This window comes from Manis javanica, chromosome 4 (assembly GCF_040802235.1).
Source record: "Manis javanica isolate MJ-LG chromosome 4, MJ_LKY, whole genome shotgun sequence".
Lineage (NCBI taxonomy): Eukaryota > Metazoa > Chordata > Mammalia > Pholidota > Manidae > Manis > Manis javanica.
The window spans coordinates 113,911,200-113,935,135 of NC_133159.1; the positions used below are offsets into that span (position 1 = coordinate 113,911,200).

Genomic DNA, 23,936 nt, shown 5'->3' on the forward strand with positions numbered 1-23,936 from the left:
TGCTGGTGGGAATGTAAATTAGTTCAACCATTGTGGAAAGCAGTATGGAGGTTCCTCAAAATGCTCAAAATAGAAATACCATTTGACCCAGGAATTCCACTTCTAGGAATTTACCCCAAGAAAGCAGCACTCCAGTTTGAAAAAGACAGATGCACCCCTATGTTTACTGCTGCACTATTTACAATAGCCAAGATACGGAAGCAACCTAAATGTCCATCAGTAGATGAATGGATAAAGAAGATGTGGTACATACACACAATGGAATATTACTCAGCCATAAGAAAAACAAATCCTACCATTCACAACAACATGGATGGAGCTAGAAGGTATTATGCTCAGTGAAATAAGCCAGGTGGAGAAAGACAAGTACCAAATGATTTCACTCATATGTGGAGTATAAGAACAAAAGAAAACTGAAGAATAAAACAGCAGCAGAAGCACAGAACCCAAGAATGGACTAATAGTTACCAAAGGGAAAGGGACTGGGGTGGACAGGTGGGAAGGGAGGGATAAGGGCGGGAAAAAAAGAAAGGGGCATTACGATTAGCATGTATAGTGTGTGGGGGGGGCACGGGGAAGGCAGTGCAACACAGAGAAGACAAGAGGTGATTTTACAGCATCTTACTATGTTGATGGATAGTGACTGTGAACGGGGATGTCAGGGGGACTTGGTGAAGGGGGGAGCCTAGTAAACATAATGTCCTCCATGTAATTTTAGATTAATGATACCAAAATAAAATTAAAAAAAAAAAACTCTAAGAAAACACAGCAAAGGGACAGATGGAAAAGTAAAATATTGATAGCTACAACAGCTGAATTGAGGGGATGTGCAGACCACCATATTATTCCACTCCTGGTCTATCTGGAAATTTCCCAAATAAAAATGATTTTAAAAGACAGGAACAACTCTATGTTGGGTGGGGAGACTGATATATTCTTTCTCTTTAGTTTGTAGTCTTCAGGAGCTACACTCAAGGATCTACATTTGGGGAGCCTCAAGCACACCCGGCGTTGATTTAGATGGAAAACCCAGATATCAAGCTGACACTGCACAGGAATGAGAACCTGGGGCATCTTTGGAAGAAGTATACCTTGCAAAGACATAAACAGAAAGAATTTGTGGCCAAAGAACAGACTGTGGTGGTTTTCAGGCATGTCCACAAATTCACTGACCCTCCTCCCTTCAAAGCACAGAGGCTAATCCCCTCCTGACCAGCCTGGGCTTAGCGACATGGCGCACTTCCAACAAACCACACATGCTGGAAGTGACCGTGTGTGATGGCCGAGGCTGGGCTGAGACCTTGCAGATCCCACCTAGTTCTCTTCTATCAGTCACTCTGGGGAAATCAGCTTGCATGGCCACATGGTGAGGAACTGAGAGCTGCTGCCCACAGTCAGCACCAACTGGCCAGCCCTGTACAAGGGTCAAATCTTCAGGTGACTACAGCCCTGGCTGATAAGAACTCCTCAGAACTTAGGCCAGAACCACTCAGCTAGGCCACTTCCCAATTCCTGATCCACAGAAGCTGTGAGATAAATGTTTACTGTTGTTTACGAAAAAACGGTGATTACTGGCCTTGTACGGGAACATCATTTTAAAAGTATCATTGGGAAGTTCCACCTAAACGTGGTTTCGGCATGGCTGGGGAGACACCTAAAGGAAAAGGAGGCCCTCCGCCCAGGGTAGGGCTCCCCCACAAGCACACATCACGGGGCACCTGTCCGACCACCCCCAGGTGGTCCCCAGGTCGGCGCAGACTCCAGGCAGCACACTGTGACTGCTCTCCTAACAGCTGCTGCAAGTTCTGAAAGCCTCCTCACCAAGCAAAGGAGGTGTGCAGGCATGCCCACAGGTTGTCATCTCTTGTCAGGGATGTCAGCGAGCGGGCCGCGTTGCCATTCCTCTGGTGCAGGAAGGGTGTGAAAGCCGTGCTCATCCTCTGGGCACGCTGAGGGCACCCAAACTGCTCTGCTTCAAACACCTGGGGCACAAAGGGAAGAGGCAGCCCTTCAACAAACAAAACCAGCCGAGCAGCCCAGACCCAGCTCAGTCAGTCAAACTTCCCAAATCCCCCTCCAAAGCACTGTACATTCTGCTCCCCAGAGTACATACAGTGCCACTAGTTTCACAATTCCAAATGGAGTATTTTTGTTTCCCAGCTCGATTAGAAGCCACTCGAGAAGAGGAATCTGAGAATTTCTCCTGTACCCTCCCCTATGGCCACCTCACTGGGCATGAGATGGGTACTCAGGCGGCACGGTGCTTAAGGGGCCGCTAGCACTGTTCTCCAAGTACCTCCAGTGCCCCCCTCCCAGGCGCACGGAAGCCTTCACTGAGACCCCTCATGGGCGGGACCCACAACCAGTTCTGGCAACAAGGCAAGAGAGAAACAGGCTCTCTAGTGCCCTGTGCACCTGAGGGGAAATGAGCGGCACTCCGACACAGCTGCTGCTCTGCGGGCCAGGTGGGCATGAGGGGCAGATCCCCTCTTCCATGAAGTTCACACAATGTGAACAAGATGCTTTGTGTCTCAAGCCACTGAGGTTTGAGGGCATTCGCTGGCCTATCAAAGCCGGAGGCTAAGGGTGAGCCTGCAACACTGCTGAAATGCAGGCCCGAGGACACAGGTCCTGAGATAAAACCAGGGCACCTGGCTGCAGGAAAGGCACCCAAGCTGAAGAGACACAGACAAGAGTGGACTCGGGACAGACCATGTAGCAAGCGGGGCAGACCATGCAGCCTACCGCCACACCCTACCTCTGACGCCAGGAGATGACCCTTCAGGCGGGGCAGCCGCAGCAGCCCTGGGGGAAGCAAAACTGCCCTGCTCTGACCCGCCCTCGCTGCAGAGCTCCTCCCCAGCTGCCACCTGCACCCCATTCATCTGGTGTCACCTTAAGTGCCTTGCCCTGGAGTTCATCAATGATCCCTCGGATCTTGCCCAGCAGGAAGGGCCAGGAGTTGATGAGGTAAATGCGGTCCATCATGATGGCAATGATGCTGTACCAGCGCTGGAAGCCCCTGGCCAGGCTATCTTTGATGAAAAAGGTGTGGCTGAACACAAAGCCATGCTGCTCATCCCCAAAGAAGATGGGGCCTTCCCGGCCGGGGCAGACCTAGGGAAGACAGCCCCCCAGCACACCGTTCACTCCCGGCTCCTGCCGTACAAAGTCAACCCCCCTCCTCAGACTTCCCTTTCAGCGCTCATTAGGCTGCACTAATTATACCGAGTGAGAAAGGCAGGAGTAAGAGGAAACCTTTACTTTTCTCTGCTCCTGGAAACAGACTTTGTAAAGACAACACCTGCTGTCATGGAGTACAAGGGCAAGTAGTGTCAGTGCCCTCCTGCCCTTGAGTCATGACTGACTCCTGAACAAGTACTGTATCTACCCCAGACTCAATTCTGCCAGCATCACTCATTTGAAATACACTGGAGAAGTGGCAGGTCAAGGTGGTCTCTGTAGCGGCCAAAGAAGAAACTCTGCATACTTTTATCTTTGGAGAGAATACAGGGGTCTCTCCTGACACAGTCATTCACGCTTTTATACCATCCAATCAGACACGGTCATCTACCTTTCACCATATCAGCAGCAGGAGATAAAAAGGGCAAAAGTTGATGATAGGTAGACAGCAACGTAAGTGAAAACTAGCAGCAAGGGGCTCAGTGGTCTGATCAAGTGGGGAAGGAGTGGGAGGTTTTATAACCGGATTATGAATTCTCAATCTCAACAGCAGCAGCAACGTAGTTTAGGAACAACTTCAGTAGGTTCTGAGGGCACATGATGTTTACTAAGGGATAACATGATGACTGAGAACAAATAAGGTGCCATCTGATACAGTAAGCTACATTTCCTAGAAATAGCTCATATCTCAGAAATGAGCCCACCAAGAATGGACACATAACAAAAACCTGGTGCTTAAAATGATAAGCTAGCAACCGCTTAGACAATTAGAGCCCTGCATGACTTACTGTGAAGTTCTGGAGAACTGGGGCTCCCCCTGCCCCACTCATGGACCTGCCCATCCCCTTGAAGACAGGACTGACTCCTGCCTTCCTTTCCATCAGCCCCGCTGAGCTCGCCTGGGGCATCCTGCAGCGAGGCTCCGGGAGGGGCCATCTGGGGCTGCTGGGCTCACCTCACAGCTCAGGCTCCGCACACAGGCCTGGCGGACAATGCTGAAGAGCTGGGGGTGGTTGGGGTGCTGGTGACTGACGTACTTAATCGCAGTCTCTGTATCATGGCTGATATACCCCGGGTGCCCTGCAGCAAGTGATCGGCAGCCCTGTCCGTGAGAAGGAAAAAATCAGTCAGTTAGGAAGCAGGTAAAAAACTTCCCTACCCTTACATGCATCCAAACTAGAAAACTCAACAAATTCTCATACAAAAATAACTGGCTTCTAGAGGTACACTCATTTCAAGGTCACAATGTTCCTGCACAGAGATCAAAGGTTGTCAGGGGGCATGAATAAGAAACAGAAGTCACCCAGCAGGAATGTGGCAGGTGTGAAGAGCTCTGCATACATCACATCATTTAACCCACGTACAGCCCTCTAAGATAAGTACCACGAGAATGTCCCACTTTACAGAGGGCCCAATAGGCTAAGGGCTGCAACACGACTCATGCATTGCTCTGTGCTGGCCTCTATCCTTGGTCTGTCCACAACCGCTTGGCAGGACCTCGGGAGGACGCCACAGACTCCAGAGCTAGCGTGGCAGCCCAGAACACTGGCTCAGCCCCCTGCTAGGCGGGGTGGACTGGACGGGCAGCCTAGGCTGCTGCCCCCTAGAGTTGCCATCACAACGGTGCAGCCAGAGGCTGCCACCACCCCAGGCCTGTGACCAGAGGGGCCTGTGGCTAGGCAGGACTCCTCCCACACAGCAAGACCAGCTCTGGGACGCTGGCTAGACCTCCCTGCCCAGTCCCTCCCCTTCATGGGTAATCAGATCTGTAGGCAGCTGCAAGACTCTCCCCACCTCTACTCAATCTCCCTTGATTCCTCACAGATGCTTCCAGCAATAAGTCAACCTTATGCACACCATCTGCTTCTCAGCAAAACCAAACTAAAGCAGCTGGATTCCTGTTCACACCACAGTGGCAGGTCCAACATTACCCATTTTGGATTTCAATCCAGGTCCTTTGCACGAAGCAGCAACTGGCTGAGGGAACTTCCAACTTCATTCCCAGAACCATAGAACAACACAAGACTACCACCCAGGACCCCACGAGGAGGCCCCCAAGAACAACAGGCTAAGGAAGCTGGAGCCTCCAATGGGCCATGTGCACATGAGCAAATAGTGAGGCGGGCTGGAAGGCAGATGGGACAAGGTGGCAGCTGCTGTCCCAGTTTGCGGAAAAGCTAGAGCTGCGATGAAGGGGAAGAACTACAAAGACCTCTGCAGGCCCACAGAGAACAGTCTGTGCACATCCCCTGAAGATCATCCCTTCCCGAGGCCAAGCCCACTGCCCCGGGGGCGCCCGTCCACCCCTGGGAGGTCAAACACACAGTACAGACACAAACCCCTGTACCGGAAGAAAAGTCCTCATCACCCGGAGACACTTACCTCACACATGTCTGACTTTTTGGGCCCTGGGCTGCTGGATTCTGCACTGGCCCCTTCTGCTGGGCTGTGAGCATGTATCCGACTGCTCATCTGAATGCCACCTTCCTCCTCCTCGGCCTGTTCGCCCTGGCCAGGGCTGTCCCCAGTCCCAGCGCCTTGCGGAAGTGGGGCATGCAGAACTTCTGTGCAGAAGAGAGTGCGGGGGCCATGGAGCTCGCAGAAGTGACAGAGAGCAACGATGGCATTCATGGTCCTTGGGAGACAGCACGAGGCCTGCATGGGGGAGAGGAAGAAACACCATCAGCTGGCTGGCATCACTGTGTGTTCACACTACAGAACCTGCCAGCTCCTCTGGAGCACAGGGACTGGTAGTTGTCAGAGGGCTTCCCAGTCGGCAGAGGCAGGTCACCCACCCAGCCTGCACTCAGATGACAGCTACTCAGGCATGGGGATCAGACAGGGGGACACAGGGAGGCCTGGCAGGTACTGAGAGCCAGGGCACAGGATGTTCCCAATGGGACAGAAGACAGAGTTTAAGAGACAGCTGGAAAGCCTTGAAAGTTCCATGCAGAGTCTGGACGGCAGGGTCAGAGGGCAGGGCTGTGGGTAAAGGTCTTGAACACTCCCCACACACCTCCATCTGGCTCACTCTGCCTTACCATTCAGTGGTCACCTTGCACGACCCCTGAGGAGAGGCCTCTCTAACCAACCTCCAGGACAGCCTCTACCCCCACCTGCTCCCTCACTCCACTGTCTGCTTTTAGTCCTTCTGGAAACTTCATCATTTGTTTGTACTCCCCTATATGAATGACTCCCTAGTGGGGAGACACTGTTTTATCTCCAGCAGCTCCAGATACGGGGGGGCACCAAATTAACAAGTGCTGGATAAATGACTGCCCATGGGAGTAGCCCACAGAGAAATGATAGCTGTCATCAAGCGCACCTACAGGCAGGAGACCAACCACAGGGAATGCCAGAGTCTGAGTGTCACAGGAACCAAATAAACCCAGTTTAAATAAATGGTCCACAGGGCTTACTTTAGTGAGGTCAAGGAAAACGATGGTTTAAAAATCCACTGTGGAAAGACGGAATCAGAACCTTGAAGGATGAGTTATTGAAACCCAAAGGCAGGGCCATTAACCCTGGAAAAGGTAGCCTCATCTTCCTTTGAGAGACATAAAAGGGAAAAGAAATAGGTCCTTCCAGCCATCCTCAGGAGAGCAGCACTTGGCCAAGGTCCACCCCACCTGAAGAGCATCACCATGGACCCTTACACTCAGCAGAATCTCGCATCCACTGTCCACCTAGACAAGAGCACACAAGGCCGTTTCCAAATGAGTTGGCAGGGTGGCAGCAGTCACACTTCAGCTCTGAGACCTGGTGTTCCCTAGGTAAGGAAATAAAAATTGTCACAGCTAATCCTAGGAGCAATGGGCTTTAAGGTGGGGAAAATAATTCAAGCAGCTTACAGCCAACCTCAAATTAGAACATCATGGAGAGGATTTGGGGATTCCTGCAGCTCTGAGTGGCTTAGCAGGCCTCTTGACTTTTGACAATAGCTGACAGCAAGGTGACACTGCACCCAAAGTTTAGCTGAAGTTTTATATCTTTACACCAATGTTGCATAAGTGATCACTTTAAACATATTTGTTTTGGTGTCTCTTTAAGATATAAAATCGTTATTCTTCCTACTACTGGTTATAAAGGAGCTGCTCTGGAACACCCACACCATGCCAGCTTAACCCTTCAGACCACAGGCCTGCAAGTTTTTTCCCTCAAACGAGAAGGAGAGCCCAGAAATGATGCTGCTATGCTTCTTCATGGCATCGAGGATCCACATGGGCTACCCTTATTAGGTTTTTCTTTTAATACAAAAAGCACTCCTGTCTGACTTCTGACTCTTCCCAAAATGAGTGCCCAGACCCAGGAGCCACCGGGAGGCAGTGAGGTACCCTAGCTGACACTTAGCTCCAGAGTCACACAGCCCAGCTGGGTTGGAAAAAGCCTGTGTGCTACCCTCATGTGGATAAAATTAGGGTTCCTGTGGCCAGGATTCTCACCTGGCCCTGGCTGACTAGCTCACTGCACACCTGTGGGAAATACATGGCTGCTGACTCTATAAAAAGAGCTCCACCCAGTGCTCCGGGCGTGACAGGGTGGCAGGGCTGCAAGGCTGCAGGAGAGCAGAGCAGAGGCTGGAGTCGTGGCAGTGCCGAGGACAGAGGTCCAGAGGATGGCTGTGTGGACAGAGGGGCCCAGAGGCAGGGACCAGCTTGCTGCATGCAGACTTGCTCTGAGTGAACAGGATTTTAGTGACTGACCTGCCACCTGGAAATAAAGTTGGGTATAACTCTTTCATCCCAAGAACATTCTACTGTCATTTGTTTGGTCACACTGAATCCACAGTGAACTTGCCTGGGGCTGAAACCCATTGGCAAGACAATTGGCATAGTCAGCAGAACTCATTGTTGACCAAGGAAAAAGACAGGCTGCCCTTATGGGAGGGGTGCTTCAGTGGGCTGCCCCTGTGAATGGGGAAACAGTAGATCGTCCCCCAATGGGTATGTGGTCTGAGGTGGCTTGCCTCCCAGAAGGCTGGGCCCCACCTCAGGACTGGAGGCAAGTGGAGGTGACACCTGAGGCAGTAGGGGTGGCCCTTGGTATAGTAAGCAGATCCTTTGAGAAGCAGAGTGCCCAGGAGGCAGCAGGGACTGTGGGTTGGCTGCTTCTCATAGTATTAAAAAGTCTACAGAAAAGACCCAAGAAATGGTGACATGAGAACACAAGCTACAAAACTCTGTGGATTCCCTGAGAAGGGAAATGACATTGATGCGAGAGGAGGTGGCATGAGAATGCAAGCTGCAAACTTCTGTGGATTCCCTGAGGAGGGAAATGACATTGATGCGAGAGGAGGTGCATGAGAACGTGAGCTGCAAATTTCTGTGGATTCCCTGAAGAGATGGCATCGATATGAGAGGAGGCAGCATGAGAGCGCCAGCAGCAAGGTGCCATTGGAGACGAGACGGCAGCACTGCCAGGTGCTCTGAAGGAGGAAGAGGCCATCAAGGAAAAAGATGAACTCCTGAGGGAAGCACAGGCGGAGGTGGCACAAGTACATCAGCTGCAAAGCATTGAGCTGAAGGTAAGAGACCTTCTGAAGACTGAGGTAGCATTGCTGAGAGGCACAGTAGAAAAGGTAAAGGTTGTAGCACAGGAGGCACTCAGGGGAGGGGAGAGAAAGGTGCCCTTAGCCCCAGAAATGGAGGAGCTGGAGCAGGAAGAAGGGGTGATGCCAGAGGCACTGGTCCCTCCTGTATTGAAAGCACACCCAGTGGTTGTACAGAAAATAAAAGACCCAGCAGCTGAAAGTTCCCCAAGGAGAGGAGCAGCCCCCTCCCCAGGTCATGGAGCACTCTATGGTCCATCCCAATACTCAGGCTGAGCTGGTGGATTTGACCTTCCAGTTTAGGCAGAAGCCCTCGGAGTCAATATCAGCTTGGCTCCTGCATCTGTGGGACTTAGGGGTGGATGGGATTGTTCTGTCGGGATCAGAGAAGGGAAAGCTGTCTTCCCTGACAGTGCAGCCCACCTTGAGGCAGCGATTACGAAATGCACATCAGACCCCAGGGAGTCACCCCCTCCTTGACTGGCTTATGGCTGCACTTCGTGCTGTGTGGCCCAATCTGGGTGATCTGCCATCCTCTCCTGTTAGATGGCAGATGTATGCTGAGCTCCAACAGGTGCTACGAGAGCTAGGCATAAGAAATGCCATCTATAGTCCAGAGAATTATGGCCCAGATAAAGAGATTTTCACTACTGGGATGAGAAATATTGTACTTCAAATGGCTCCTACATCCCTCTTTGGGTCTCTAGTGGCCATTCTTTCCCCTCATGTAGGGCATCCCATAAGCAAGGTGACACGTACAGTAGCAGACTTAGGAGAGGCTGAAGCAATGAGAATCCGGAAAGAAAGACCTGTTACTCACAAGAAGAATTTACAGGGCCCCATGAAGGTTACGAGGACCCAGATGTGGGTTGATTTAATATGGGCAGGAGCAGATGGAAGGACATTAGATGGGAAGTCCAACAGGATCTTACTGGAGCTATGGCAACAGCTGAAACCAGAGCAGCAGTTCCAGCCATTAAGACCAAAGAGGCAGAGGTCAGAGACAGAGCCATGAATCCGGCCTGTGCGTCTGCAAGACTTTTTGCTGGAGAGGCTGGAGAACAATGTTCGAGCTTCCTTGCACAGGGACCATTACAGAGGACTAAGGGCACATAGATTGAGAGGAGAGAATCCTGGAGGGATGGCATGTGGATAAAATGAGAGTTCCTGTGGCCAGGATTCTCACCTGGCTTTGGTTGACTAGCTCACTGCACACCTGTGGGCAATACATGGCTGTTGACGCTATAAAAAGAGCTCCACCCAGTGCTCTGAGCGTGACAGGGTGGCAGGGCTGCACGGCTGCAGGAGAGCAAAGCCCAGGCTGGAGTGGTGGCAGTGCCAAGGACAGAGGCCCAGAGGATGGCTGTGTGGGAAGACTGCAGAAAAGCCCAGAGGATGACCATGCAGAGAGAAGGGCCTAGAGGCAGAGAGCAGGTTGCTGCATGCAGACTCGCTGTGAGTGAACGGGATTTTAATGATTGACCTGCCACCTGGAAATAAAGTTGGGTATAACTCTTTCACCCCAAGAATGTTCTACTGTCATTTGTTTGGTCACACTGAATCCATAGTGAACTTGCCCGGGGCTGAAACCCATTGGCAAGACACCTCACTAGCCAGATGACATCAAATACCTTATCTTCCTGCAGCACTTCAGCCGAGAAAGAGGTCCCTATCTCTTAGGGTGAACTGCTGCAAGTGGAAGAAGATCCTGGGTGGTGTGGAGTCACTTCTTTACTCACCTCCAATTTCAGTCTCTACCAGATGTTTGCTGAAAAACAAACCACTTCAAGCATGTCTAACACGTCTCCTCTTCTTACAGGATTTCTGGAATTCGAGGCAGAAGGAAAAACCTTCCCGACAGTCTCCCAAACTTCATAGTCAAAGCCAGTATCCAAATATCCTGAAGAGGCAGGGTCTCCACCCACCGAGCTAGCAGGTCTGAACACTGATGTCCAAACTACTTCCCCATACCACCAGCACACTCCGGTTTGCAGCTCTATTCCTGAGCTCTTCTCATAGGACCAGGGAGGTGCAAGGAGCATTTTGCTAATAAATACGTACCATAATGGCTCTTAACCAGAGTGTCAGAATGCTCTGCTGTAACTAGTCTCCCACGGGGGCCTCACGAGGTCAGCCCCTGATCCCAGCAAGTGCACGCAGGAAAGGTCCACAGGGGATTGCTTCTGGCTCACACCCACTCACAGGGAGCACTCTTTCTACTGGCTTCACCTGGATTTGTTTACAGTGCTCTGCGAGATACCACACTAGAAGGGCCAGCAGTCACGCGTCGCTAGTAGTCACTCGCTGACAGGGCTGATAACCGAGTGTCTCCAACACTTTCTCTGTGCAGTGATTTGGAGTCCCTCTTGCCACCCAGGCTGGACACCATTGGCTGGAGAGCCAGTCACTCGGTTCAGCAAGCTCCTCCTCGCCCTCTGCCTCCCGTGGCTGCTAATGACCACCAAGGCTCAACCCACGAGGAGCTAATCCCTTGTGGGAAGAGGGCGTGCAGCGCTACACGATTTCCAGTTGATAAGGGTGCCTCTGACTATACCCCCCAACCGGAGAGGAATGTGGTCTCGAACCCTCCCCGCAGAACACCGATCTAAGCCGCCCAGCTCACCGACCATCCTCCTCGGACCACCAGGTCCGGAGAAAAGAAATGAGGACACACGCCTCCCGCCAAACCAGAGGGGAACAAACCCGGGCGGGGAAAGCAGAGTGCAGGGTCGTGACGACGTTGAAGGACAATGAATCAACAGCGCCGCCAGGTCTGAACCCCGGTTCCGTTCCTCACGCCTTCAGTTTGCCCCGCACCCCTCCCACCTCGGGTTCTCAGCAGGCCCTTCCGCTCTGGCCCCAGGCCCCGTCACTAACACCTCACACCCACTCAAAACTCAGTCGTGCCCCTCGGCCAACCCCAAGGCCATCAGAGTCCCCCATGGTCCTCGGGCCCGACCTCCGCACACGGGCTCAGTCCCCTCGCCGCCCCCAGTCCTGCCTGCAGCGGCTCCCCCCTCCTCAGTCCTCCTCGGGAGCTCGAGATCCCCTTACCCCTCCAGGCAGCGGCCCGACAGCCCCGGCTCGAGTCCTCGGCCCACCTCGGACTGGCTAGACAAGCACGTCGCCGCTCTGGGCCTCCGTTCCGCACCGACCCCCGGGCGCGCCGGCCGCACTCAACTCCGACCAGCGGGGAAGGCCCCAGCCGGGCCGGCACTCACGGCCACGCGCACCCGACAGCGTGTCAGCTTCGCGCGGCCCGCCCCGCACGCTTCTTCCAGTCGCTGTCCCGGCGCCCAGCAGCGCCAAGACGCCGGCCTGCTCACTGGCCCCTACCCCACCCGCGCGGGGAAGCCGCCGCCGCCCCGCGCCCGGTGCCGCAGCAGCCCGGGAACCGAGCCCAAGCCGCGTGACTCGGCCGGACCGTACCATCCGCCCACCTCGCGGAGGGGGCGGACGGCTGTCCGCGCGCACCTCTGCACCGCGAGGGGAACAAGGCCTTGCCAGGTCCCGCGCTCGAAGTGACCAAGCAGCCCCGCAACTCTGAAGTCTGGCGAGGAGCCTGAAACAGCGGCCCGCACCTCGCTATTTCGCCGCCCCTCCTCGGCGCCCCCACCGAGCAGTACGAAATGGTCCAAACCGCCCGGCTGGGGCTGCTGGAAGCAACCATTTCAAGGGGAGGGTGGGAAATGCTTAAATTTAAAAAGTATTTTTTTAAAGAGATTTGAGGTAACTATAGCCAGCCTAGGCTTTTTGGTTCACACAGAAGGGAAAAAGAGAGATAACGCCTTGACGTCATAAAGAGAGCGGTGATTTTTTTGGTTTAACCCTTCGTTTTTATTAAATTGAAGATGGACGGGTGGACCTTGCGGACAGGTGGGCGGGGAAAGACGTGGAACTTGTACCTGCGGTCCTCCCGTGACGTAGGGAGGAGCGTCGCTGGCGCGGGGGTGGCCTGGGCCGGGCCGCGTGTGTGCTGATTGCTGGGTCCTGTGTCTCACTCCTACCTCAGCGGTACCTGGCGCCCTGCCTCAGCAGTACCTCTACGTTTTTAAGAAATATTAATCAGTTATTGAGCAGTGCTTTTGTTTCAGCACCTGGCTCCCTGCCTCAGCAGTACCTCTACGTTTTTAAGAAATATTAATCAATTATTGAGCAATGCTTTTGTTACAGCCTGGGCGCCTGTCATCCAGCGTGTCTACCTGACAGTTAACTTTGAAGCCATCCGTGCATGATGGAACGTGGGTCCTCAGAGCGAAAAGCTAGAGCCGCAGGAACAGGGCTTGGCGGGCGCGCAGGCGCTGTCACCTGGTGTCGGCTGCGACCCCAGGGCGCTACCTCGGCCGTGGGCGACACCGCGGAGTTCTGGGCTGCGGCTCCCGCAGCTTGTCCGCGGCGTGGGGAGAAAAGCCTCAACAGAAGTGGGTGGTTATGTTTTTTAAATCATGAGGATACGCATGGCCTTCATGTCTTTAATTATTCTTACCGATCCAGTTCTTCATACAGGGCAGCACTGACAGTGTATTGGCTAGTAAATCACAAGATAATTTCTGAAGCGAACAACTGCAAAACCCAAGGGTATGCTGACGTGGGATTCTGTCTTTACTTTGCCATCAACATTTCAGATATGTGAATTTTGTTGAGTTTGCAAAATGTTTTGAAAGCCTTAGTGGAAAAGTGCAAGGAATATTTTCAGCCTCCTTGTACCTTTCCAAATCCTAGAAGAAAACATAATTTCCAGTATTTGTCGGAACGTGACTAACTTTGAAAAAAGGACCCAGCAGTAATTCTGAACACAAATCTGATTAACTGACTTCCACACTAATAAGCAAGTAACTTAGAAAACTTTACAAAAATTTTCAGTTACTGCAGCTGTTTATTTAGCGAATTTTTAAAAAAACTAACCAATTGTATATTCCATCACTTCAATCAGGAAGACAGGAAGTTGGTTTTCCTTTTTTTTTGGTAATCTCGCTTTTTCCCCTTTTTCATAGTGCTACGTATTTTTCAAACTAACATTGGTTGATCAGGTGTTAAGCCAAGAAAATTTTTTTCTGTCTTGTAACTTTTATTTCCTGTTAGTGGAGGACACCACCCTGCTCAGGTTACCCTTATTTCCATGACGACAGGCTAAGTTCCCAAGTGAAGGAAGATTATTCCAACCACTGCCATTTTCAATAAAATACAAAGTGGATTCCTTTCAATAAAATACTACAGCTGGATTCCATTTCCATTTATGCTATTGATATCTTTCCCAGCATCACTGGCCTCATCTCTTTTGGAGGTGCTTTTTCAATTTAACCTAATTTCAAGTGTTTAAAAGTAACTACATAAAAACATAGGAAAAAAATCTCTTGGACATAAACATGAGCAACTTCTTCATGAACACTGTAAGGTTGGAGGCACCGGAGGGAGGGGTGAGCACGTTGGACACTGATGACGTGCCAAAGTCCCCGGCTGCTGCCCCTTCCCAACCTGAAAAATGTGCCTTAGGCTAGCCAATCCTGGCGCCCCTGTAAATCTAAGCTCTGCCTCCCCCTACCTTCTTTAAAAACTCGCTGCCTGCCCTGCTGAGCAGGACTTCTCCAGCCTGTATTTACACAGACTGGTGAACCTCGCCCGGGATTGCACTCAAATAAACTGCCTGGCCCTTTGTTGCCTCTTGTCGCCTGCTTATTTCAGTTAGAATTTATCTTACAAACATCTCTCCCTGGGTAAGGGAAACAAAAGCAAAAATGAACAAGCGGGACTATATCAAGCTGAAAAGCTTCTGTACAGCAAAGGACACCATCAATAGAACAAAAAGGCATCCTACACTGTGGGAGAATATATTCATAAATGACAGATCTGATAAAGGGTTGACATCCAAAATATATAAAGAGCTCACGCACCTCAACAAACAAAAAGCAAACAATCCAATTGAAAAATGGGCACAGGATCTGAACAGATACACTTCTCCAAAGAAGAAATTCAGATGGCCAACAGACACGTGAAAAGATGCTCCACCTCACTAGTCATCAGAGAAATGCAAATTAAAACCACAATGAGATATCACCTCACACCAGTAAGGATCACCACCATCCAAAAGATGAACATGTTGGCAAGGATGTGGAGAAAGGGGAACCCTCTACACTGCTGGTGGGAATGTAAATTAGTTCAACCATTGTGAAAAGCAGTATGGAGATTCCTCAAAAAACTAAAAATAAAAATACCATTTGACCCAGGAATTCCACTTCTAGGAATTTACCCTAAGAATGCAGCAGCCCAGTTTGAAAAAGACAGATGCACCCCTATATTTATCGCAGCACTATTTACAGTAGCCAAGAAATGGAAGCAACCTAAGTGTCCATCAGTAGATGAATGGATAAAGAAGTGGTACATATACACAATGGAATATTATTCAGCCATAAGAAGAAAACAAATCCTACCATTTGCTACAACATGGATGGAGCTAGAGGGTATTATGCTCAGTGAGATAAGTCAGGTGGAGAAAGACAAGTATCAAATGATTTCACTCATCTGTGGAGTATAAGAACAAAGAAAAAGACTGAAGGAACAAAACAGCAGCAGACTCACAGAACCCAAGAATGGACTAACAGTTACCAAAGGAAAAGGGACTGGGGAGGATGGGTGGGAAGGGAGGGATAAGTGGGAGAAAAGGGGCATAATGATTAGCAGACATAATGTAGTGGGGGCATGCAGAGGGCTGTACAACAGAGAAGACAAGTAGTGATTCTATAGCATCTTACTACGCTGATGGACAGTGACTGTTAATGGAGTATGTGGGGGGGACTTGATGATGGGTGACTCTAAATTAATGATGCTCATGTAATTGTAGATTAATGATACCAAAATAAAATAAAAATAGTAACTACATGCCAATGCCTTTCCCAGTAAATTGTCCTGTAGGTTATTAAACTGAGCTTTCACAGAGTATAAACTTTTTAAGAGCATTTAACAAGAGACAGAAGTCAGGAAATGTTGCTCACATTATCAGTGAGAAAGTGAAGCTGGCAATAACTCCCATTGATTTAACTGCTTGGCATTTATAGCCCTGACATGTTTGCTCACCACTGAAATGGGCTCCATCTGAATGAAAGATATCTTGATGTTTTTCTTTCTTCCTACTACTAAACCAAGAGGCTTAATTGGATAGGTATTGAGAGCTGAGCATCCACACTTACGGAGTGCTTCACGGATACCACTTACCCAGACCATTGAGCCAAGTGAAGTCAGGTCTCATTGTGAAACTTCTCATAGAGGTTTTCAGATGTAGCCTTACAAGTATATGGTCTCTCATAGTTATAGAATACAGTTGGGCTTTGTCTTTTAAGTCAAACCACCATGTCCCTGAATCAGTTTTCAGTTTCAGAGGTATGTCTCATTTGTGAACAATTGGATCTAATATTTTTGGTAACATCTCATTAAGTGCTCTACAACAGATTGCCTGTTATAAAATAATCATCTAGGCTTTACTTTCTTCCAGCAACCAAGACAACATTCTGTTTCCAGCTGTGCTTAACAGTTTGGGGGGTTGGCTGGGTGCTTGCTCAAAGGCAGCCAACAGTGGGTGATATTTCATAGAGTGGCACTTACCTACATCCTCTAATTCAGTTTGAAGTTTTAGGCGATTACAGTCACTTCTGCCTATAGGGCGTCCAGCCAGTTGCAAAGCAAGAACTATTAGTAGTCTAATAATTTTTCTTACAAAAAAAACCCACTAGTGTTAATTTAGCATTCTTTACTATAGCACTTTCAGGAAGCTTTTTAAAACTAACCCTCCTTCCCCAATTAGAATTCAACTGATAGCCTTTTGGTGCTTTAATACTAGCTGCTTGTTAAGTATCAAGTGGTTTTTTAGTCTAATAATAAACTTTAGCAATTCATTATGGATGCAGGCTTATTAAATGCTTTTCCCAATTAACAAAAGTTCTCTGCTCTCAACCTTTGACTTTAGGCAGATAGGATTTTGTCTTTGTTGGCCATCATTAAGTAATTCAACTGTGTAAAAAGGGTAGCCATCAACTGTTTTTCTATTCACAAATATCTGATTTACCCAGTCATTTATTTTCTCTGGCCTTTTTGCAACTGCTCACACTTAGGCATAGATAACGTTTCTTCTCAAATTGGCTACCATTTCAACTTCATCCTGGCAGCTTAGGACTTACAAACCCCAAACTGCATCTGTGAAAAGCAAAGATCAGGAGACAGAATACAACTCAACTATTGGCAGACAGACGAGGGAACTTGAACAAGGTAGGTCTACCAATGAACACCAAGAACTCAGCACACCTAAAACCTAAGACTTAGCTTTCCCCTCTGGCCCAATCATTTGCTATAAAAGTAATTGTCTGTGATTCGATTACACAGGCATTATTCAGTTACTAAGGTAGTTGGTATCTTTCACAGTAATATTCTAGCACTGTTTAGGATTTCCTTTTACTAAACAAAGAAAGTGCAATCCATACAGGGCAGAACAATCCCACTTTATGGCCCATTGATACCATTCTTTGGCTCAGGAAACATCTGCCATTTCAAAAACATACAACCAGATGTTCCTTTAAAGAATACCTTATACCAGTATACCCTAAATTGGAGGTTGCTCAGATCAAGCTCACACCTTTGAGAATGTCTGTGTTAACATAATGTAGGGCTGTCATGGGGAAGGCAGTACAGCACAGAGAAGGCAAGTAGTGACTCTACAGCATCTTACTACGCTGATGCACAGTGACTGCAATGGGGTGTGAAGGGTAGTTGATAATATGGGTGAATGTTGTAACCACAATGTTGCTCATGTGAAACCTTCATAAGATTGTGTAACAATAATAGCCTGATAATAAAAAAAGGAATGTCTGTGCTAAAAGGTTAAACACTGTCCCTTTCGTACCATTACAAATAGAAACACATATGCAAAGCAAGCACTGAACTCTTGAGGGGGATTATCTTCACTAACCCAGAGTACTATCAGCATTTGATGTTACCATGACAGACACACCTACCAAGCCCTCAGAAAACTGGGGGCCCACTGTAAGGAGCGCCAACCAAGGCCACATCCTCAGGCCACAGAAACCATCCTGATTCCCTAGGCAAACTCACCATCTTCTGGCACCACCAAAACACTAAAGTGATTCATAAGTAAACATGTTCACAAAATAATTGGCTGCTCAAATTAACTCAAAGGACTAGTTAAGGCTATCTTAACTATTCATGCAAGTAGACTATACTGCAGATTCTGGTAACAAAAAACAAGACACATAGGTAACATCTTTCAGAGGCAGTGTGTGTGGGGTCTTATATTCTCTCCCTAGTGACAAACAAGGCCACTGATCTGGACCCAAGTTCTTCAAAAGTAACTCCTGTCTACAAAAACTACTCACCACTTTCTATAACAGACACAATTTAATACATCCATTAACCAGGTATTGGAGAAGGGAAAAAAAAAATCTCACCAAGGTAGTAACTGCAGGAAGCAGACACCACCCTTAGAGCTTGAGGGGCACAGGGAAGAGACTGGCATTAACAGAATCTAGAAGGTTGGAGAAGCCCAGTAGAACTAGGTCCTCAACCAGTGTGGGGAGGTAGGGGAGGCCTGAGCCCTGGGGCCTGTACTTCTGAGCGGGTGCCATCAGGCTGATGCTAGAAGTGTGAGAAACTCAGCCCAGGGCTCACTGCACCACAGAAACCACCCTTCCTAGTGTGAAGAGCTGTTGTACAGCTCAACAGGAAGCAGACTGCGAGGAGTCCTTTCCCTCCCTGGCCCTCGTCTGCCTCCTGCTGGCAAAAAAATGTGGTCTGCAGCATTCTAGTCCCAGCAAGAGGGTAGGTAGGTGGCTGCTTCCCTGCAGCAGAGCAGTTACCTCCATAGCCGCATGGACCCCAGTGCCTATTGGGGACAATTTTTTATGTGACCCATGAGGTTTCAGAGTTCCTTTTTTGTAAATAATGAATATATGATTGACTATACATGTAACACATTTTAAAAAGTGAATATTGTTAGCAAGATGGAAATGGGTTTTAAGGACCAAACTAATTTAAGCCAATGACACTTCACAAAAGCTTTCCCCTTCTGAGCTGACTCCCTGCAGGCAGCACACCCTGAGTGTTGTGGAGGGGCCCTGAACGCGCTCAAAGGCAGCTGTGTGGCTCAGCTGACAATGCTTCTAGAAGAAAAAGCAAAAGTCTGACATTTATCTAAAAAAAGGCCATTTTCAAGACTACAAGAGAATGTAGCACTCACCCAGGGTTCAGAAGAACACAACAGCACCCCTTGAGCTCACAGGGCACACTGTCAGTCACTAAAACACACTTTAATTTTAACTGAAAAATCAGCTTCTGCCTTAGGAATTCTCCCAGCCTTTTTAAAAAGATTTAAATCTTCCAAAACATCCTAAAATCTGTGTCTGTTCACAATGAATGTGTTCTTTAAAAGCTTTTTGGAAGGAAAAGTGATACAGATACAGAAGACACATCAATGTTCAAATAATTTAAAACAAAAAGGTAGATTTAATGCAATAACATTAATCTGAGGATAAATAAATCCATAACAGACTTTAAAGTTTGAGATTTTTTTTTTCTTTTCTTTGCAGAGAGAATGGTTTTCTGAAAGCACATAGGACTGAAGATGTCAAACAAAATATAATTTCTTAGTGTCCAGGTGAAATAGGCTTGGTCCTCCCTGCTGCCCTCCTACCACCACTGGCCAAGGAGACAGCTTCTCCCCTGTAACTCAGGGTGGATGTTGGTTTCAAGAGTAACTGGATGGTTTGTTTCCTGAATCATCTTCTTGTGATCCCATGCTCTGTAAAGGAGAAAGTGAGGCAGTATGTTTTTATCTGTCCTTGTCAAGGGTTTCTCATCAGCCCCCAACAAGCACAGCCCATTCCTCCTGGAGAACATCACCCTGTGCACAGAGGAGAGGAGGCGACTCCCGGGGCCATCCTATCATCCCCCTAATAACAACCCTGTGCATTCACGCTGTGGCTTGAAAATACTCAGAGTCTCTCTGTGAACCCAGTGATAAAGGTTTTCAAGAACTGGCATCTAAACATTTAACCTGAAATCAAGTTCACATTCCTGATGTAGGAATACAAGTCCTTCTCCATCCAGCCCACTCCTAGTTAACAGGGGAACCCTCATCACCTTTTGCACAAACTGGGGGTTTACTGTGATCTCCTGGTCCATAGCCTTCAGCCGTTCATCCAGCTCTATGCACTTCAGCATCTAAGTGACAGACATGTTTGAAGATGGTCAGTAAGTGGATTTAGGCCAACTACATCCTTTTACATTTGACATGGGAGCCACAGGTTCACAGGCCCTTGATCTGAAACCCCAGGGCTAGACAGGTTTTGGAGTCAGAATTTTTAAATTCAAAAAGTGAATACAGTACAAGTACTATTTACTACCTAACATCCCAGTAGGATCTAGGGTAGTGCCTCATAATCAAACACATAGGTATCTTTTGCAGTGAAACCAAAACATGGTGATTCAAAGTTAAGACTATATTGACTATACATCATTTCAGGTGACCTTTGCCATCAAGCGAGTTACCAAGAAAAATTGCAGTTTTCAAGGGTTTTTGGATTTTGAATTGCAAAAAAGGGACTGTTGGAAGTATACTACACTACTATGCATTGCTTTTAGGTTTCTGAGATTTAATGTTTGGTTTAACCCATCTCCTTAATCAGAGGTGAGAGGCACAGACTGCCCACACCATCCCACTCCTGTCCAGAGCCACAGAAGCCCCCGGAGTAGCATGGCCTCAGAAGCTGCAGAGATGGCCACTCTGTGGCCCGCGACTGCCCCGACAGGGAACCATGGAACACCTTTCCTCCCCAGCCACCCCAGCAGCCCCCACACCCACCAGAGGCATTTCCGACCTCCTGACCTTGAACTCTGAGTACACCTTACCACAGACATGAGGCTCTACATTAGATGTGGTGGTTAGGTGTGGATAAAATTACACTAATTGTAAGATCCTTCAAATGTTTCAGGAGTTAATAGGCTTTGGTGAGTTAGATGGGAAAGCTAACCCTTCATTTACTTATAACCATACAATCTGGAAGAGTTTTAGGCAGCCCATTTTGAAATTAACTTTCTAGGAACTAAGAGGTTCCTAGAAACCAGTTGGGAACTACCTGTATTTAAAACTAAAATTATCCTGAAGAATAGGGGCAGTATTTCAAATACAGCACCCCAAACATTAATCAGAAAAATCAAAACCTGGCACTCATATTTACCTCCTGATCAATGTTATGAAGCATGGCTGGGTTATTATATTTTTCAGGGTTATCGTGGAAACTGACCATACCATCCTTCTGATTAATACTTGCAAAAATTTCTCCATCCTCTATCTATTAAAAAAGAGATCAGAAAAGCAGTTTAGACCTGAACACTATGTGATTACACAGTGATTCAATATAATCAGAGGAAAGCAAAGAGCAATTAATAAACAAATGTATATTTTTAAGTGCCATCTGTTTACCCAACAAGTATTTATTAAACACTTCTTTGTGTAGGCAATATTATGGGTGCTAAGGGGGCAAAAATAACATACACAAACAAATCCCTGCCCTAACATTTTTTATTGAGGTAAAATTCATATAATATAAATTAACCATTTTAAAGTGAACAATTCACTGGCATGCATACATTTGCAATGTGCCACCACCAGCACTATCTGGAACCAAAACATTTTCATTACCCCAAAAGGAAACCCCGTATCTGTTAAGCAATTATCCCTCTTTCCCCACGCCCACAGCCTGACAGCCACTCATTTACTTTCGACTTAAGGATTTGCCTGTCCAACGTGTTTCCTGTGAATGGAGCCACGCAATATGCGCTGTGTATCCTGCCTTTCTTAGCATAGTGCTTCCTTTGCATCTGTAAACATCAATTTCACTGAGATTCAATTTACATACATGCCCTTGCATTTAAAAAGTGAAATGCTAACAAATTTCTGTCCCATCACAGTAGAAATTATCTTCTAATCCATCAAGAAAACTTTTCTGACAATGCTGATTCCAAAGTAGTTTCAAGGTCTATGTTCTTTATTTGAATTAATGGGAATTTGATTGATCTTCAGAGACAAATCCTGTCCATGAAGCCAAAAAGTGAAAAGCCAATAAAAGTCCAAAACAGGTCTTGTTATTCTGAACAAATTGTCCCACTGGATGACAGCTATTAGTCCATTTGCTACAGTGGAACTGAGCAGCCTTCTCCCTTCTAGCCTGGTTAGGGATACATGCTATTTAATGAGAGAGAAGCCAGCCCAACACACATCAAGTAGAATGCATAATTCTCAGGCTCTGTGACTACAGAGAGGTGTCTCTTTAAAAAGCAGATGGGATATCAAAAGGATCATACACAATGACCAAGTGGGATTCATCCCAGGGATGCAACGATGGTACAACATTCAAAAATCCATCAATATCATCCACCACATCAACAAAAAGGACAAAAACCACATGATCATCTCCATAGATGCTGAAAAAGCATTTGACAAAATTCAACATCCATTCATGATAAAAACTCTCAGCAAAATGGGAATAGAGGGCAAGTACCTCAACATAATAAAGGCCATATATGATAAACCCACAGCCAACATTATACTGAACAGCGAGAAGCTGAAAGCTTTTCCTCTGAGATCGGGAACTAGACAGGGATGCCCACTCTCCCCACTGTTATTTAACATAGTGGAGGTCCTAGCCACGGCAATCAGACAAAACAAAGAAATACAAGGAATCCAGATTGGGAAAGAAGAAGTTAAACTGTCACTATTTGCAGATGACATGATATTGTACATAAAAAACCCTAAAGACTACACTCCAAAACTACTAGAACTCATATCGGAATGCAGCAAAGTTGCAGGATACAAAATTAACACACAGAAATCTGTAGCTTTCCTATACACTAACAATGAACCAATAGAAAGAGAAATCAGGAAAACAATTCCATTCACAATTGCATCAAAAAGAATAAAATACCTAGGAATAAACCTAACCAAAGAAGTGAAAGACCTATACCCTGAAAACTACAAGTCACTCTTAAAAGAAATCAAAGGGGACACTAACAAATGGAAACTCATCCCATGCTCGTGGCTAGGAAGAATTAATATCGTCAAAATATCGCCATCCTGCCCAAAGCAATATACACATTTGATGCAATCCCTATCAAATTACCAGTGACATTCTTCAACGAACTGGGACAAATAACTCAAAAATTCATATAGAAACACCAAAGACCCTGAATAGCCAAAGCGATCCTGAGAAAGAAGAATAAAGTAGGGGGGATCTCACTCCCCAACTTCAAGCTCTACTACAAAGCCATAGTAATCAAGACAATTTGGGACTGGCACAAGAACAGAGCCACAGACCAGTGGAACAGATTAGAGACTCCAGACATTAACCCAAACATATATGGTCAATTAATATTTGATAAAGGAGCCATGGACATACAATGGCAAAATGACAGTCTCTTCAACAGATGGTGCTGGCAAAACTGGACAGCTACATGTAGGAGAATGAAACTGGACCATTGTCTAACCCCATACACAAAAGTAAATTCAAAAGGGATCAAAGACCTGAATGTAAGTCATGAAACCATAAAACTCTTAGAGAAAAACATAGGCAAAAACCTTTTAGACATAAACATGAGTGACCTCTTCTTGAACATATCTCCCCAGGCAAGGAAAACAACAGCAAAAATGAACAAGTGGAACTACATTAAGCTGAAAAGCTTCTGTACAGCAAAAGATACCATCAATAGAACAAAAAGGAACCCTACAGTATGGGAGAATATATTTGAAAATGACAGATCTGATAAAGGCTTGACATCCAAAATATATAAAGAGCTCACGCACCTCAACAAACAAAAAACAAACAATCCAATTAAAAAATGGGCAGAGGAACTGAACAGTTCTCCAAAAAAGAAATACAGATGGCCAAGAGACACATGAAAAGATGCTCCACATCGCTAATTATCAGAGAAATGGAAATTAAAACTACAATGAGGTATCACCTCACACCAGTAAGGATGGCTACCATCCAAAAGACAAACAACAACAAATGTTGGCGAGGCTGTGGAGAAAGGGGAACCCTCCTACACTGATGGTGGGAATGCAAATTAGTTCAACCATTGTGGAAAGGAGTATGGAGGTTCCTCAAAATGCTCAAAATAAACTTACCATTTGACCCAGGAATTCCACTCC

The 23,936-nt window shown here is 47.4% G+C and overlaps 2 protein-coding genes across 17 annotated transcripts in view; both read right to left on the reverse strand.

Moving 5' to 3' along the window:
• Nucleotides 1-12,344, reverse strand: part of FLCN (folliculin) — a 31,030-nt gene extending 18,686 nt beyond the window's left edge. For 3 of the 13 annotated variants that reach the window (XM_037019470.2, XM_037019472.2, XM_073234700.1), the window contains exons 1-5: nucleotides 6,840-7,893; nucleotides 5,566-5,838; nucleotides 4,139-4,285; nucleotides 2,896-3,117; nucleotides 1,822-1,982 (exon numbers count right to left, since the gene is read on the reverse strand). In XM_037019470.2, the coding sequence (XP_036875365.1) occupies nucleotides 1,822-1,982; nucleotides 2,896-3,117; nucleotides 4,139-4,285; nucleotides 5,566-5,814 (779 nt within the window). In that variant the 5' untranslated portion in view covers nucleotides 5,815-5,838; nucleotides 6,840-7,893. Of the gene's footprint in view, nucleotides 1-1,821; nucleotides 1,983-2,895; nucleotides 3,118-4,138; nucleotides 4,286-5,565; nucleotides 5,839-6,602; nucleotides 6,761-6,839; nucleotides 7,894-10,362; nucleotides 11,761-11,785 lie in introns of those variants that run through there. The other 10 variants (XM_037019468.2, XM_073234695.1, XM_073234698.1 and 7 more) reach the window with 10 other exon arrangements.
• A 6,867-nt stretch (nucleotides 12,345-19,211) lies between these two features.
• Nucleotides 19,212-23,936, reverse strand: part of COPS3 (COP9 signalosome subunit 3) — a 34,100-nt gene continuing 29,375 nt past the window's right edge. For 3 of the 4 annotated variants that reach the window (XM_037019618.1, XM_037019616.1, XM_017651196.2), the window contains 3 exons: nucleotides 20,968-21,081; nucleotides 19,871-19,951; nucleotides 19,212-19,529 (listed from right to left, as the gene is read on the reverse strand). In XM_037019618.1, coding sequence (XP_036875513.1) covers nucleotides 19,476-19,529; nucleotides 19,871-19,951; nucleotides 20,968-21,081 — 249 coding nt within the window. In that variant the 3' untranslated portion in view covers nucleotides 19,212-19,475. The remainder of the gene's footprint in view (nucleotides 19,530-19,870; nucleotides 19,952-20,967; nucleotides 21,082-23,936) is intronic. The other variant, XM_037019617.1, reaches the window with a different exon arrangement.